Genomic DNA, 17,452 nt, shown 5'->3' on the forward strand with positions numbered 1-17,452 from the left:
TATATATATATATATATATATTTTAGGTGTCTTGTCTTAGCCTCATCGCTACCTCGTCAAGGTTAGACTCGACACTTACGAAGTACATTAGTCGGTTGTATTCCTACTACACTTTTATACATCTTGTGCAGATCCTGACATCGGTACCAGTGGAGCCCTGAGAAATGCTTAGCAAATACTACGCTAGTGATTCGAGGTAGAGTTGCATCCCATCTGCAAGTCTTGAGTCATTATCTTACCTCTATTGTGTTGTTTCCACTATATTCGGACAGTGTTGCATTTCTTCAAGAACCTCGTATTTAGTTGGATCTAGAAGCTCATATACTTCTGACACCAAATCTTGGGATGGTTTACGTTCGTTGTTGGTTTTATAGCTTAATTAAGTTATCACCGAGCTGTTTTTACGGTATGTTATTGATCAGTGGTCAGATATTTATTGCTTTTCTTTTTGTATTATCAATTGTGTTGGCTTGCCTAGCAATGTTAGGCGCTATCACGATCCCGATTGGTTGAAATTTTGGGTTGTGACAAATTGGTATCAGAGCCCTAGGTTACCTAGGTATCACGAGTAATGAGCAAGCTTAGCAAGGTCTTGAGGATTGGTACAGAGTCGTCTGTACTTATCTTCTAGAGGCTATAAGGCTTTAAGAAAATTCACTTTCTTTCTATCTCTATTGTGTGATTTTATTCTATCTTTGAGTTTGAATCATTCTACTCTTATTCTCTCACAGATGGTGAGGACACGTACAACATCCACAGCTGATCAAGAGCCGGAGCACCAGGCTGCAACCACTACCAGGGGTAGAGGCGGGGATCGAGGTAGAGGCAGTGCTTAGCCTAGAGTACGCGCAGCATCAGCAGGATAATGAGATCCCTGTTCCAACGGTGCCAATAAGACCAGCTCGGGTCCTAGAGGGTTTCATTGCTACCACAGTGCTTCAGGACGCTTTAGTCCGCTTTGCACGCCTTATAGAGGGTGTGGCTCAGTCCGGTGTGTTCCCTATGGCACCAGCTGTCTTTTAGGTTGGGGGAGGAGCCTAGACTCCCGCTACTCACACTCCATAGCAGATAGTTCACCGCATCAAACTCCGGCAGTTCCACCAGTTGGAACAGTTCAGCATTGAAAGGTTCTATACATCTGCCCTTTCTCAACGTATTTCTTTAGACAAAGACTCCATTTTTTCTCTTTTCGTATGATAAATCTATCTCAGAACTCCATATATATATATATATATATATATATATATATATATATATATATATATATATATATATATATGTGTGTGTGTGTGTGTGTTTGTGTGTGTGTGTGTGTGTGTTTGTGTGTGTGTGTGTGTGTGTGTGGTTTTATTGTAGGTGTCTTGTCTTAGCCTCATCACTACCTCGTCGAGGTGACAATTACGGAGTATATTGGGTCGGTTGTACTCATCCTACACTTCTACACTTCTTGTGTAGATTCTTCCATCTATGCCAGCGGAACCCTGAGAGGTGCTTAGTAGATACTGCATTGGTGATTCGAGGTAGAGCTGCATCCCGTCCGCATGCCTTGAGTCATTATCTTACCTCTATTGTGTAGTTTCCACTTTATTCGAACAATGTTGCATTTCTTTCAGAACCTTGTATTTAGTTCGATCTAGAAGCTCATATAATTGTGACACCAAATCTTGGGGTGGTTTATGTTAGTTTTTGGTTTTAGAACTTTATTATGTTATCACCGAGCTATTTTACGATATGTTATTGATCAGTTGTCCGATATTTATTGCTTTTCTTTTCGTATTCTCTGTTGTGTTGGCTTCCCTAGCGAGTAGTGTTAGGCGCCATCACGACCCTGATTGATTGTGATTTTTGGTTGTGATAGCTATTTCATAGAGTTACTACAAAATTACTCACGGCAAATAGCAATCACGGTAAGAAGGTACTTTCAAAGATTCAAGTTGCACAACTGAAGAACCTGAAGAAAGAAGAAGTTTCTAGTTGTTTAGGTCTTGATTCATTATTCTTTAATTGTAACTTATTCTGTTTTTGAGAAGTGTATTTGTAGGTAAACAATTATTAGAACTTGTTTTGAAGTACTAGGCTAGAGCTTATAGTCTATGAGAGCTACGAGAGGCAGCTACAATTGGGTTGATTGTAAGGGCTAAGATACTAGAGTTCATAGTCCTTCGATTTCGCGAAAATTGAGCAAGACACGGTTCACCCTCTCTCGTGTCTAGGTGGACTTTAAAACAACAAAGTGCTTACAAACGAAAAAACGTGAAATAAGCACAAAACACCATTTTAAGATGGACAAAGTAAAGGCAAAAGTAAAATAGAACAGAAGGCTGATACATTGACAAAGCGCTACAGCAACATGGCAACATACTACTACTTCGACAATGATCTTTGAACTCTTTTCAGCAAAAGACAATATAGAAAAGAGTTGGACAAACAAAAAAGGCAGAAAACAGAAGGTTTCAACAAGGAATAATCATTCATTTAGTACAATATTTCATAACAACATAAAATATAACAAGGGCAAAGTCGATTTTAAAAAGCAGATAAACCAAACTCATCCAATCCCTTGGTATCCACTTGATCAGCGTAATCTTGAAGGGACTGAAGTGTTAATACTTGGTACACTCAGAAAAATAGTAAGGTTCACTTTCTACAGGGCATCATATCAATTTTACAATAGATAAGCCAAAATAATACGTTAGAAGTAGTAACATACCGACCAATGAATACTCAAGGTGGGTAATGCATAACATAACATAAGCTAGAGTGACCAAATCACTGGTGAAGTATAATCAACTTATCGGCCACTAAGCCGATACCTACTTTCTCCATATAATCAAAGGTTTCCAAAGAGAAAAATGCATCCACATAGGTCCCAGGATTGAACAAGCTCGCTAGTTCCGCGGAGTCAAAATTACTAGACTCAACTCTTTGGAAGGTGGAAGATTCATAGTGATATCTCTCTATCTGCGTCCTCCAGTGAACAGTGTTACCATCCACTCCAGATTTCAAGCTGCAAAATAAACAATCAAAAAGTGAAATATGATCAAATGAAACATAAAAACATGGTAAAAGCCTATAATGTTCCAGATATGTGCTCAAAGAACAGAAAGATGGGGCTGTGGAAAAAATTATGCAATCGACAGAGACCCTTTGGGCCTTGTATTGAGAATAGAGATGAAAGGAACTTCATATGTCAAAGAACTACATTTGTTAGTAAAGCAGAGAGATCATATACGTGATTTTCCTTTACCCATATGAATATGTCAAAGCAATTCAAGTTCATCTACCAAATCAGCAGTATGTAATCGTCTCTTAGTGGAGATCATAACACTAAATCATCGGTAGAAAACAAAGAAGAAAGAATTGACTTACTCGGATATCTGAATTGAGGTTATCTTTCCTGATGAAGAAATGTTCAGTAACTTACCGCAATCGAACGCTCTGATATTTTCTGTTAACCACAGGCAACCATTCTGAGTCACCACCGCGATCCTTGTACCACTGCTCAACAAGAATATCACACTTATCCAGAACTTCACGTAAACGCGAAGAGGCACCCACCACAAAAGTGAGTCGACGATTAGCATCATCAGTCTTTCTAATTCCAAGCTGCACCTTGAGGCGACTACAATGCAGCTTCAAATCAATGTCATTGTGCATAATATGTATTATTCTTGGGTTTCCATCATAAGGGATTGCAAAAGTAGAAGAAACTTCTTCAGGAGAAATCCATGAACTTTGAAGTACTTGAGGAAAAATAGACTCCTGCACATAAACAAAAATATATAGCTGCCCAGACTAAAGTAACATTCATGTAGTAACACTAGCGTCAACCTTTATATATGGCTGATTCAACCAACAATTCAGGTGTCCAAGTTCATTTTTCCAAATTATGACTTTCTTCCTATGAAAGGAACTTATCAACTAAAATAGGTTACGTCCTTCTTAATGGTTCTCGACTTAAGCAGTTGAGTAAATATGCGACAACACATATGATCCTATAAAGCTTCTAGTTAACAGTATAAAATTCAACGGAAGTCAGCTCCAATATATTAAATTAAGATATGCCACACAGCACTAGACTACACCCTGTGGAAATACTATTTGTTGACAGTTTACACATAAAATAAATGATCATTCAGTTCCATATTGAAGATCAGATAATGTGTTGTAGTTATATGGGCCATGCATAATTTGTCATGGAGTGAATCGGGCAGGGAATACCCCAGTCCTTAATCTTATGTGGAGGGTGCGGGGTAAAAGTATTCCATAGGATGATAGATTCAGTTACCCCTGCTTCAGTTCTCCCCTCTCCCGCACCAGCACCACCCACTGACCTCACTACCCACAGTATGTACGTATATACAGATATGACTTTATATTATGTATTCGGAGCCTGATTATTTGATATGCTTAAGTATAGACTGATTATTTTGTTTCCATTTTGCTGAATGCAACCTTACTAATTACTGAATTCGTGTGTCGAGCACTTTGGAGTATAAATAACAACCTCGTGATACATTTACACACACGATATTTTTGCGTCTACGATTTAATCTCATCTCAGACTTCATCTTTAACCAGAACCAATCAACCCCTCAGTCAGAAACTGGGACAAGAACACTATTATAAAAATTACTATATATATTTATATTTACAGATGACCATTTGAAGGTGAACTAGATGTAGTCATCTCTCTGTTACCTAGATGGATAAGAGAGGTATATAATTCATTCAGATAATGGGGATCACGATTCAGATCCCATTGTTTGAATGAGCTTTTCAAAGAATAGATATCTAAATCTACGAATTGTTAAATTTCTCTATCAAGATATTTAAGCAAGGCCGCCCACTTGTTCAAAGAATTAGTGAATCAATATGAACCAACAAGAAGTTGCAAGAGGTTATTTTAAAAAATAAAACTCAGAATCTTAAGAAACTGAAATGATATAAAAATAAAAAAGCATATCAAATAGGGATAGAATATTCAATTGTAAAAAAATTTCAATGTCATATGAGTGAGAGAGCTGTCTGCGGAAAAAAAGAAGACAATCATAGAACTGAAATAGAGCAAAACAGTATTTATACTTACCAAGAATAAAACAGCTCCACAATGCTTGAGAACTTCAAGATTCATCCGGACATCAGGCAAACTCCTGAAAGTATCAGAGAATTTTTATGGAGGTATCACAACAGAGAGGAGTTAAAATTAGAAAGTACAAGAAGAACTGCTTTTCATATGCAATAAATGGAGAATCAATCGTTTCACTGCAAAAGATTAAGAAGTCAGCTAATTGATCCCTCCGCTAAAAGAAAAGCTCTAATCTAAGAATCAACTTATGATCGTAATACAAATAATATCCATACTTACCTATGTGGTTGCTCTTCAAACCGAAAATAAGCTGAGAGACTAGACAACTGCCAGAAACATTATCACTCAAATTAGTACTATCAGAATTTCTGGATAAGAGGAAGACTAATATGAATACTACGACAATATAGATAAATAACTATGTGACTTTTACTGTTTATGTAAATAAAACTCATTGATCACAGTCTTGGTGCATGGAAGATAGATCTGTGCACCGACTTGGTGATTCACCTGAACCAGCCTTGACAGTTTGTAGACAAATCATCCATGAAGTTGCATTGACCTAATATACAATATCTTTCTCAAGTATAGCTAACCTAGTTAATCAAAGAAGATAAAACAAATCTGTATAGCCCGTGGTTATTTTGCTTTCCTCATCCGTAACTTCACATATCCGCTATATATAACACTAACTAACCGCTACGCTACACAATTGGGTGCAAAGGTCTTGCAACTATAGTCAGGATTTTAAACTGTATATACTTTCCAGAGGGAGTTTCAAATTCTTTAACTGCATAAATTTATGCCTTCGATTCAGAGTCATCATCTAGGGAAAAACATCTGGAAAGGAAAAAGAAATAAAGACTAAATACTTTGGTGTCAAATGGAGGTGCAAATTCTGTAGACAACATTCACCAAAGTTAAGGATACCTTCATATTACCAGCTCTCCTTCCAAACCATTCTGTTAACAATGGAAGCGAATCAATCAATTGCCTACATCTTGGTGCTCGCCAACCAATTTCAGTAAACGCCTCCTTAATAAGAGGACAATCAAATTCCTTAATATTGTGTCCAGCCCATATTCGCCCTGTGTCAATAGAGACACAAGCATCACACAAAATGGAATTCAACACAACTAAAATACTAACAGGTGGTCTTTTTTAGCATACATTTTCATTTTCTTTCACTATAATAGATATACTATCACCCCAAAAAATTTAAATAAATAATAGAAAAACTATTAAATAAGCATATAAAGTTTGCCAAACATGGTTTCCATGCTTTCATGTGATGATAGAAATAACATATATATATATATATATATATATATATAAAAAAATAAAAAAAAAACTGGAGTGGGGTTAAAAACTTTGTGTGATTACAGCCTTTATGTTATAAAAATCCTACTCGGTACTCTCCCTCTTGATCTGTAGACTCGTATTGTTACGATTTTATTATGAATTGATATTACCCCTTATATATACTTTTTTCTTCTTCACTCTTTTCATCTCTTCTTCCAACCTTTTAAAGATGTAGATCCTTTTCTTAACACTTCTTTCTTTAACCTCACCCTGGTCACGGTTAACATATCTACCCATTTTAACACCTTTCTGGCAATAATTGGGCTTAACTTAACTGGTCTCTCCTAGAAATTTATAGGTTAATCCATCAGAGTTGTTAAGAAGTTGGAAAGATAACCATATACTTAGAGTGATTTTTTAGTTATTTACAAACTAGCAACTGAGGAATTAAATACATGAGAATAAAAGTATAAAGCTATAAGTAAAACGGGATAATAAACAGAAACATAATTTTAGATAAAAATAGTAACTTTCATGTTTACAGGAGAGAGACTTTCCTTTCGGTAACCTCGAAAGAGTTTACTAGAATTGGAAATTAAAAACTTGCACACTAAAGCATAAAGCTCTATTTATTTTATAGGTTTGAGATAGAAACTACTAAAGTACACAGGGAAATAGTTTACAAAGGGTTTTATAATACAAGGTTTGGAAAATGGAAAATATTTTTTTTTTTGGTTTAGGTGATGAAAGGGTAGGGAATATATTTTTGTTCTTGTTGTTGTGTCTTCTGTCTTCGTGGAACTCTTAATTTATAGACGTTTGTGGACTTTTTTTCCGGACTTCACTTTGCTTGAAGAATCTTTCTTTTCCTTTGTTCACGTGAAGTTTTCAGGATATGTCTTGCATTACTGTCCTTGAATTACTGTAGGTCTTGCATTATTGTCCTTGTAGGTCTTGCATTATTGTCCTTGAATTACTGTACCAGATGCCTTTGCCTTTTTCAGAAAGTCTCTTTGTTGCATTATTGTACTTTGATTCCCCACTACTTTTCGTCCTTTTCTTCGTCTTTTTCTTTCTGGCTATTGTGACTAGGGTCTGCTATCTACTTCTACATGTTAAGATTGTGTACAGCTATTGAGTCGAAACTCATTTCTGAATCATCGTTTGGGTCTTGAGCATCTTGATAATTTAGGTTAATATCTTCTCCTAAACTTTGTCTTGGAGATATCTTTGGACTGGGATTTTTTATCATATATTTGTCTTGTTTCTCCTTTTCTTGGAAGAATTTTTCTAATGTTTGTTTGACTATATTTTTGATTTTTTCATTTTTTTTCCTTTTTATAGGTTATGTTTTTATTTCTCAATACTTTTCCTTGTACTAATGTTCAAGGTAGTCTTCTTTTTTGGCTTCATGATCCTTCTCTTCACTTTTTGGCAAAGTGAAAGTCATAAATAAATTCGATAAGTCTTTACCGGCTATCGTTTGAACCGGACCAGCTGTATCTCTATTCGATATAGTGAATTATGTTGTATTCATTGGGGAATGCGCGCCCTTCTCATCCATTTTACTTTGAGATGGAGAACTCAATTGTTGTGGATTTTCTATCTCCTGGATTTGTTAGGAAACAAATTGAGTTTAGGATTGCACTAACTCAAACTTTACTACTTGGAGTCTATGTTCTAATACCTTTATCTGCTCCATAAGTCTTACTTTTTCTTGTACCAAGGTCTCGTTCTTTTGATTCGGTGTCTTGAAGGCTTCTATCATTGATGAGCAATGATCACATAAAAAAAATTTATCAGTATCTTTTTTGGATATTATATTGAGGGATATTTTTTGGGTTTTGTCTAAGTGCTGGAGAAATATAATAATTTGGTCCTAATATACCTCTTGCATAGTCTAATGCTTCAGTAAAATCATTGAAACCTTTAAAAGAGGTTTTTCTAAATCTTTTATAGAGTCTAATACTTCCAGCCATGTTTAGAAAACACCATTTGTCTTGCCGTGTATTACTACATTATATTTAAATTTTTTCTCTTGGTTTTTGTTTGTGAAATATTGGCCTAGAGCATTAAGAGCTGCTATAAAATATTTATAGCTTTTTTATTGTATGCTATTCATAAGTTATCTATCAAGCATCTCTGTGGTCTATCTATTATGCATTCTGCTAGAACTCTAAAAGACATATTAGATGGCGGGAAAAATATTAGATTATGTTTTCTAAATCATATTCTGTCCATATTAGTATGTTCTACTGAGTCTTGTGGCTTAAATTGAAGATTACCTAATATTGTCTGGAAATATTTGTGTCTGCGGGTGATGCTTGGACGCCTTTTCCCTTATCGGTAGGTTATAGATTGAAGATAAGGGAAAAAGCGTCCAAGCCTCACCCTCAGACAAATATTTTCAGACAATGTTAGGTAATTTTCAATTTAAGCAACAAGCCTCAGTAGAACAGACTAATATGGACAGAATATGATTTGGAAAACATAATCTAATATTATTCCTGCCATCAAATATGTCATTTAGAGTTCTAGCATAATGCATAATAGATAGACCACAAAGATGCTTGATAAATAACTTATCGATAGCATACAATAAAAAAGGCACTAAATATGTTATAGCAGCTCTTAATGCTCTAGGCCAATATTTCGAAGACAAAAACCAAGAGAGAAGATTTAAATATTATGTAGTAATACACGGCAAGACAAATGGTGTTTTTCAAACATGGCTGGAAGTATTAGACTCTATAAAAGATTTAGAAAAAACTCTTTTTAAAGGTTTCAATAATTTTACTGAAGTATTAGACTATGAATGAGGTATACTAGGACCAAATTATTATATTTCTCCAGCACTTAGACAAAATCCAAAAAAATCCCTCAATATAATATCCAAAAAAGATACTGATAATTTTTTTTTTCTGTGATCATTGCTCATCAATGATAGAAGCCTTTAAGAGACTGAATCAAAAGAAGGAGACCTTGGTACATGAAAAAGTAAGACTTATGGAGCAGATAAAGGTATTAGAGCACAGACTCTAAGTAGTAAAGTTTGAGTTAGTGCAATCCCAAACTCAATTTGTCTCCCAACAAATCCAGGAGATAGAAAATCCACAACAATTGAGTTCTCCATCTCAAAGTAAAATGGATGAGAAGTGCGCGAATTCCCCAATGAATGCAACAGAATTCACTATATCGGATAGAGATACAGCTAGTCTGGTTCAAACGATAGCCGGTAAAGACTTATCAAATCCGTTTATGACTGCCACTTTGCCAAAAAGTTAAGATGAAGGATCATCAAGCCAAAGAACAAGACTACCTTGAACATTAGTACAAGGAGAAGTATTGAGAAATAAAAACATAACCTATAAAAAGGAAAGAATGAAAAAAAAATCAAAAATATAGTCAAACAAACATTAGAAAAATTCTTCCAAGAAAAGGAGAAACAAGACAAAATATATGATAAAAAATCCCAGTCCAGAGATATCTCCAAGACAAAGTTCAGGAGAATATGTTAACCTAAATTATCAAGATGCTCAAGACCCAAACGATGATTCAGAAATGAGTTTCGACTCAATAGCTCTACACAATCTTGACATGTAGAAGCAGATAGCAGACCCTTGTCATAATAGCCAGAAAGAAAAAGACGAAGAAAAGGACAAAAGTAGTGGGGAATCAAAAGTACGATAATGCAACAAAGAGACTTTCTGAAAAGACAAAGGCATCGTGTACAGTAATTCAAGGACAATAATGCAAGACCTACAGTAATTCAAGGACAGTAATGTAAGACATATCTTGAAAACTTCACGTGAACAAAGGAGAAGAAAGATTCTTCAAGCAAAGTGAAGTCCACAGACGTCTTTAAATTAAGAGTTCTATGAAAATAGAAGATACAACAACAATAACAAAAACATATTCCCTTCCCTTTCATCACCTAAACCAAAAAAAACATTCTCCATTTTTCAAACCTTGTATTATAAAAACATTTGTAAAATATTTTCCTATGTGTGCTTTAGTAGTTTCTATCTCAAACCTATAAAATAAATAAAGCTTTATGCTTTAGTATGCAAGTTTTTAGTTTCAAATTCCAGTAAACACTTTCGGAGTTACCGAAAGGGAAATCTTTCTCCTGTAAACATGTAAGTTACTGTTTTTATCTAAAAATTATGTTTCTATTTATTACCTTGTTTTACTCATAGCTTTATACTTTTATTCTCATGTATTTAATTCCTAAGTTGCTAGTTTGTAAATAACTAAAATTCACTCTAAGTATATGGTTATTGTAACGATCCGGCCGGTCGTTTTGAGCTCTAGCGCGTCGTTTGACAGTTTGAGGCTATGAGTAGCTTCACTTAAGGTATTATGACTTGTACGCGTGTCGGAATTGGAATTTTGGAAGTTCACAGTTGATTTGGAAAGAAAATTCTCATTTTGAAAGCTTTAAGTTGGAAGAATAGGCTAAGGTTGGAGACTTTGAGTAAACGACCTAGGAATAGGGATTTTAAGGTTCCAACAGGTTTGTATGATGATTTTTGACTTGGGCGTATGTCCGGATTGGGTTTTGGATGACCCAAGAGCATTTTGGCGCCTATTGTGGAAGTTGGCATTTTGGAAGAATTTCATAAATTTGGGTTGAAGTGCATTTCAATGTTATCAATGTCCGTTTTGGATTCCAAGTCTGGGAATAGCTCCTTATCTTGATTCTTGTATTGGAAGCGCGTCCGAAAGTGAATTCAGAGGTCCGTAGGTCATTTTGGGGTCATTTGGCAAAAGTTAGAAACTTGAAGGCTTTTGAGAAGTTTGACCAGAGTGGACTGCGATTGATGAATTCAACGTTGTTTGATGTGATTTAAGGCCTTGAGCAAGTTCGTGTTTTATTTTGAGACTTGGGTTGGTGTTTAGTTTGGAGCCCCGGGAGCTCGGGTGAGTTTCGGAGTAACTTCGGAGTGTTTTGTTAAGAAGATGGATTGCTAGTTCTGGTATGATCGCATTTGCGATGTTTTGGTCGCAAATGCGACTATTGCATTTGCGAGGTAGTGTTCGCATTTGCGAACCTGGGCTGCTGAGAGAAAGGATCGCATTTGCGAAGCAATGATCGTTTTTGCGAAGCCTGAAGAGTTCGCATTTGCGAACTCTGTATCGCATATGCGATGAAGGCCATGTCTGTCAGGGGTCGCATTTATGAAGGTCGCATTTGCGAATCCACTGTCGCAAATGCGACATCTACGACTGGAGCCAAGGGCTTTTATTCCGAGACTTAGCTCATTTCCCTTATTTCCCACTTGGACTTAGGCGATTTTTGAGAGTATTTTGAGAGGGGGTTCCATCATCATCAAGAGGTAAGTGATTTCTACTATTTGTGAGTTAAATACAAGGTTTATATATGGATTTAGACATTAAAATTTGTCGAAATTTGGGATTTTGAAGAAAAACCTAGAAATTTATATTTTCAGATTTTGACCACGAAATTGGACATGAAATTTGAATAAATTATATATTTGAGTTTGTGGTGTTATGGGTAAAGTTTATTTTTAAAAAATTTTGGAATCCGGGCATGTGGGCCCGAGGGTGATTTTTATTGACCTTGCGAACGGAGTTGAAAATTAATGTAAATTGGATTATAATGAGTATTAGAGTATATATTTATGGAATTGCTCATTTATTGACTGGTTTTGGAGCGTTTGGCATCGATTTGAGTTGTTTGAAAGGCTCGGGAGCCGGCTACGGTACTTCCAAGCGAGGTAAGTCTCCTTTCTAACATTGTAAGAGGGAATTAACCCCATAGGTGAACTACAGTAATATGTGCTTCTATTTATGGGGGCTACGTACGCACGAGATGACGAGAGTCCGTACGTAGCTACTAGCTATGCCTATCTCCGGGTAGTTTCAGGTTACATCATGCCTTGTTGATATTGTTATTTGTTATTGTTTGCCTTGAGAAGAAGTGAGATCGAGGTTGCTTAATAATTGTCTAGAACAGAGTTGAAATTGAGGAATTTGAGATTTTAAAAGTTTTCATTTGAACTCCGTATTTACGAAAAAGAATTGAGGAATATAATAATAACTTAAGAAATCTATGTGTAACCGTGTCGCAATTATATTCCGCGAGCGGGCTAAATTTCCACTACTCTCATGGGAGCCGATCGTTCGCCTCGGTAGTTTAATAGATGCATCTATGGTTTGTGGCGTTCGACCCTCGACAGTGCACAGTTTAAATATTTATGTTGGATTGGGCCGTATGATCTCGACATGATTTGCGCAGGATTGAATTGTTTGCTTTAGACTTTATAATAATTAATATTGCTTCGTTGGCCTGAGATACAAAATGATAAATGATGACAAATAAATTTGAAAATTTCTTGTTGATAAAAGAATTGGTTACTTACTTCATGATATTGAGATTACAGCTGTTCAATGTTATCCATGCTTAATTATATCATCAGTATTTTATTTATAGACCATAGTAAGTGTCGGAGTCGCCCCTCGTCACTACTTCTTCGAGGTTAGACTGGATACTTACTGGGTACGTGTTGATTTACGTACTCATACTACACTTGCTGTACATTTTGTACAGGTACCTATGTGTCTAGTGGCTATGTGAGAGCAGAGGCGCGGTTACTTGCGGGGACTTAGGTGAGCGGCCAATTCCATATTACGATCCGCAGCCAGCTGAGTCTCCTTCAGAGTTACTTATGTATTTTTTCCTGTCTGATTTGTACTCCGGACAGATACTGTACTTTATTTTATCTTCCTAGTTGATACTCATGCACTTGTGACACCGAGTTTGGGGTGATTATAGGTTGTTCAGTATTGGAATTGTTAAAATATTATTATTTACTCTGTAAATTCAAACGTTTACTATTTAATAATTGAAGAAATTATGATTTCAAAAATACTGAAATGAGAACCAAATTAATTAATTAGTGTTGGCTTGCCTGACAGCGGTATCCGCGCCATCACGACCTTTAATGAATTTTGAGTCGTGACAGTTATCTTTCTAACTTCTTAACAACTCTGATGGACTAACCTATAAATTCCTAGAAGAGACCGGTCAAGTTAAGCCCAACAATTGCCAGAAAGGTGTTAAAATGGGTAGATATGTTTAATCGTGGCCAGGGTAAGGTTAAAGAAAGAACTGTTAAGAAAAGGATCTAAACTTTAAAAGGTTTGGAAGAATAAATGAACATAGCGAACAATTTAAAAAAAAAAAGAGTTTATATAAGGGGTAATATCACTTCATAATAAAATAGTAACAATACGAGTCTACAGATCAAGAGAGCAAGAGTATTGGGTAGGATGTTTACAACATAACGGCTTTAATCACACAAAATTTCTTTAATCGCACAAAGTTTTTAACCTCTCTCCAGTGTGTGTGTGTGTGTATATATATATATATATATATATATATATATATTCCCGAGAAAACTACAAACATTCCATTAATTGACCATCATTTTCAGATTACTTACCGTGGAGAGTAATGCGTCCCCGAAAATTTGACATTTCGAGTCNGTGTGCGCATGGATGAGATCCAGCAGATGAGAAGTGCCACAGCTAGTCAAGGCTATGAGCCTAGACATCAGACAGGCGGCAGAGTTGAAGTAAGCCTCCTAGGCAAGCTCCACCACAAACACAGGATCGTGCTAGAAAATCTGGGAAAAAGAAAAGGATGGCCTGTAGTGAGGGGTGACTACAGGCGCCGCACGGGCTATTTGGTGCCGCTAGCATCCGAAAAAATGTTCGTGTATATATATATACAGGATCGTGCTAGAAAACCTGGGAAAAAGAAAAGGATGGCCTGTAGTGTGGGGTGACTACAGGCGCCGCACGGGCTATTTGGTGCCGCTAGCGTCCGAAAAAACGTTCGTGTGTGTGTGTGTGTATATATATATATATATATATATATATATATATATATTCCCGAGAAAACTACAAACATTCCATTAATTGACCATCATTTTCAGATTACTTACCGTGGAGAGTAATGCGTCCCCGAAAATTTGACATTTCGAGTCAGGGGCGCCCCAACGAATTTTGTGGGTTAAAGCCAAATTTTATGAGGGGTTTTAACTTTTTATTTTTTTATTATTTATTTGAAGTCTATTTTCTTAGCTTTTCTTAGATACAAAGTTATTAATAATTTTTTTATAATCAATAACTCCTAATAAGTATTTCTCAATTGATAATATAGCTGATCCATTTAACCTTTATTATGATATTGTTGTTCTTAGGTAAGATTTTATCAATTGTAATTTTGAAAACTTCTTTCCGCTGAAGCAACTGTAACATGAGTTATGAACATTATTGCATAAGCAATATATGCATTTGAAAAAGAATTAAATCTTTTTATTTGATTAAGTGTATCAATTAAACTGCTATCTTCTAATTGTACTATTTTCCTTAATACTTTTATTCAAAAAATAAATCTAACCCATCAATATTGAATTGATTATTATGCTTTAAGGAACATTCAAGATTAAGGCAATATTTTTTCAAATTTCCAACATCTAGTGATCGTAGTTTTTATTGTCAAATAGAAAATCAAAAATATTTTTATATGCTTCGAACTGTTCAAATCTATTTTGAATTGAAAAAATAGCCTTGTCTATTATGTATAAAAGTAGAAGAATTAACCCAAATAACCGTTTACTCAACAACTTAAACTAAAAACAACCGTTGGAGATATAATATATGCATAATTTATGTATTATATATATAATTGTGTATAATAAATGTATAAATTATGTAACGATTGTTTTACTTATTTTACGGAAGGGCCGTCCCTATTTCTGAGTCATTCATATTTTTTGATCAATTCAAACATAGTTCAATTACTTTAAAGAGATAAAAAATACTTATATCACATCACTATTATAATAAATGAAGTTCGGTTACTTTAGTTCTCTAACTTTACCAATATAATAAGTAAAGTTCGGTGGCCATAACTAATCCATAATTACTACTTTCTCTTTCATTTTATGTGAACCTATTTCCTTTTTGGACCGTTTCAAAAAGAATGACCCCTTTTTAAATTTAGTAACAATTTAGCTTAAACTTACAATTTTACCATTAATGAGAAGCTTTTATAACCACACAAATACTCTGGGCCCCTTTATGACTTGTTTAGGATCACAAATTCAAAAATCTTCATTTTTTCTTAAACTCCGTGCACAGTCAAATAGGTTCACATAAATTGAAACATAGGGAGAGGGAGAGAGTAGAATGTAAAAGTTGAAAAAAGAAAATGATGAGTTTTTTGGGTGCTAACCATTGAGGATTTGGTAGATGTCGTCAGCAACTTGAGAGAAGAGAGGGGCAGAAGCTAAGTCTGCGCTGGTGATGCCATGATGACCCGAGAAGGTATCCAAGAATGATGGGTCAGCGGGTCGGATCAGGGTTGAATAACTGTCAAGCTCGATCAACCTCCTTGGGCATACAAATATGGCTCCGAATTCTAACAGAACCCGATCCTGAAATGTTGTCTCCAAATCAAAGAACACAATTGCCTCCCCTTCTCCGTCTATCATCATCTCCATTAATGCAGTTTATCTATCGAGCTTCACAAATTTCTTCACACACAGTCACAATGAGAATATAATTGTTGAGGTGGTCTAATGATAATCTCATGTGTATTATATATAGAGATGCATGTATAGGCTATAGCTATGTGATGAATAATGGAACTAGGTGTAAACACGACTATATTTTCCATGGTGGGGTAGTGTAGTAGTGAACTGACTGAAACTTTTTGCTTTTATTTAGTAGCTTGGAATTTGAGAGACTGGACTTTTGCATGGTCCTGACTCCGCAACTAGTGTACATTGGACGCTTAGTCCTTTGTTCATGCAATAAAGAAAAAGAATTCCAGGTTATAATGTGGGATTAATCATGTGTTTGGTTGGATTTTTGTTTCCGGTATAAGCAATCAGAAGTAGTTATATCACAATCTCGATATTAATTTTGTACCACATTCTTAGTTGAATAACATGTCCGGATAGCTAATCCCGGATTAAAATATCTAGCGTCTGTCTCTAAAGTTTTTTAGAAGGCCAAAGTTAGAAGCGAAAAAATAAAAGTTTATCCAAATTTATCTATTTAAGATGTTTTATATACACTTTAGTATACCCATATTGCTCCAATTAGCCAATCATTTATTAAAAAAAAAAAAAGTATGTTCTTTAAATGATTCCGCTGTTTCTTAATCCATGGTGGGGCAGTGTAGTGTACTGAAAGAAACTTTTTGCTTTCAGTAGCTTGGAATTTGATTGACTGGCTTTTGCTTAGTCTTGAAGTAGTTTACATAAGGGGTGGGCGTTGGTCGGTTCGGTCGGTTATTTTGAAAGTACGGTTCGATTTATTGGTTTTCGGTTTTGTAATATTAATAACCAAATCAAACCAAACTATTTACGGTTCGGTGCGGTTTTTTCAAAGTTCGGTTCGGTTATTTCCGGTTTATTTATTCGGTTTTAAACGGTTCAAGAAAATTTTAAAATTCGTATCTAATAAAGGAGGAGGGAATAACAACGTGGAAAAGTTTGATGTAGATCCTACGGTAGTTTTAGTGTCCAATCATTTAAGGCCAGAATGTTTTGCTAGAAGAAGAAGACAATAGAATCTGTCAAGATCAGCTTATCAACAAACTAATTGGAGTACTGCTTAAGAAAAGAATTCATTCTAATTTCTTACTGCCTAAATGGAAAACAATTCCACTTCAGATTGAGAACTTCACGTCCAACGACCAACAAGGGGTAAATGGAAAACAATTCCAAAGCCATTGTGGCCAAGAGTTTCTCACAGCTGTTCGTTTATTATCAGCAACACAAGTCTTGAAAATCAACTCCCTCCAAAGTTTCCAACTCCAAAAAATTGGCGAGAAATAGCCCTTTTTCCCTCCCCTCCTAAAAATGGTGTTCTCCTTCCATCACCAGCAACTCTTCCATTCGCCCACCAGATTTACCTCTCAACCAAAATCAATAACTTGGGTGACTGTGGGGATAAATTGGGTGGGGTGGACTTGGAGTCTTGGACTATATATTGGCATTTGGGTTTAAGCCTAGATCA

The 17,452-nt window shown here is 35.6% G+C and overlaps 1 protein-coding gene across 1 annotated transcript; it reads right to left on the reverse strand.

Moving 5' to 3' along the window:
- Positions 1-2,435: 2,435 nt before the first annotated feature.
- LOC109241227 (protein NEN1-like) lies at positions 2,436-15,984 on the reverse strand. The gene is made up of 6 exons (XM_019407947.1): positions 15,660-15,984; positions 6,020-6,177; positions 5,369-5,415; positions 5,090-5,153; positions 3,425-3,762; positions 2,436-3,007 (listed from the first exon to the last, which is right to left on the reverse strand). The coding sequence occupies exons 1-6, from the start codon at positions 15,925-15,927 to the stop codon at positions 2,770-2,772; spliced, it is 1,113 nt and encodes a 370-aa protein (XP_019263492.1). The 5' UTR covers positions 15,928-15,984; the 3' UTR covers positions 2,436-2,769.
- Between the last annotated feature and the right edge of the window lie 1,468 nt (positions 15,985-17,452).

The sequence above is a fragment of the Nicotiana attenuata genome, unplaced genomic scaffold (assembly GCF_001879085.1).
Source record: "Nicotiana attenuata strain UT unplaced genomic scaffold, NIATTr2, whole genome shotgun sequence".
Lineage (NCBI taxonomy): Eukaryota > Viridiplantae > Streptophyta > Magnoliopsida > Solanales > Solanaceae > Nicotiana > Nicotiana attenuata.

Excerpts from the sequence above, each read along its gene's own strand:
- LOC109241227 (XM_019407947.1), bottom strand. The coding sequence starts at position 15,927 with ATGGAGATGATGATAGACGGAGAAGGGGAGGCAATTGTGTTCTTTGAT. Across the intron at positions 3,763-5,089 it reads GTGGAGCTGTTTTATTCTTG|GAGTCTATTTTTCCTCAAGT; the intron begins GTAAGTATAAAT and ends GTTTATGTGCAG. Across the intron at positions 3,008-3,424 it reads TATCAGAGCGTTCGATTGCG|CTTGAAATCTGGAGTGGATG; the intron begins GTAAGTTACTGA and ends TTTATTTTGCAG.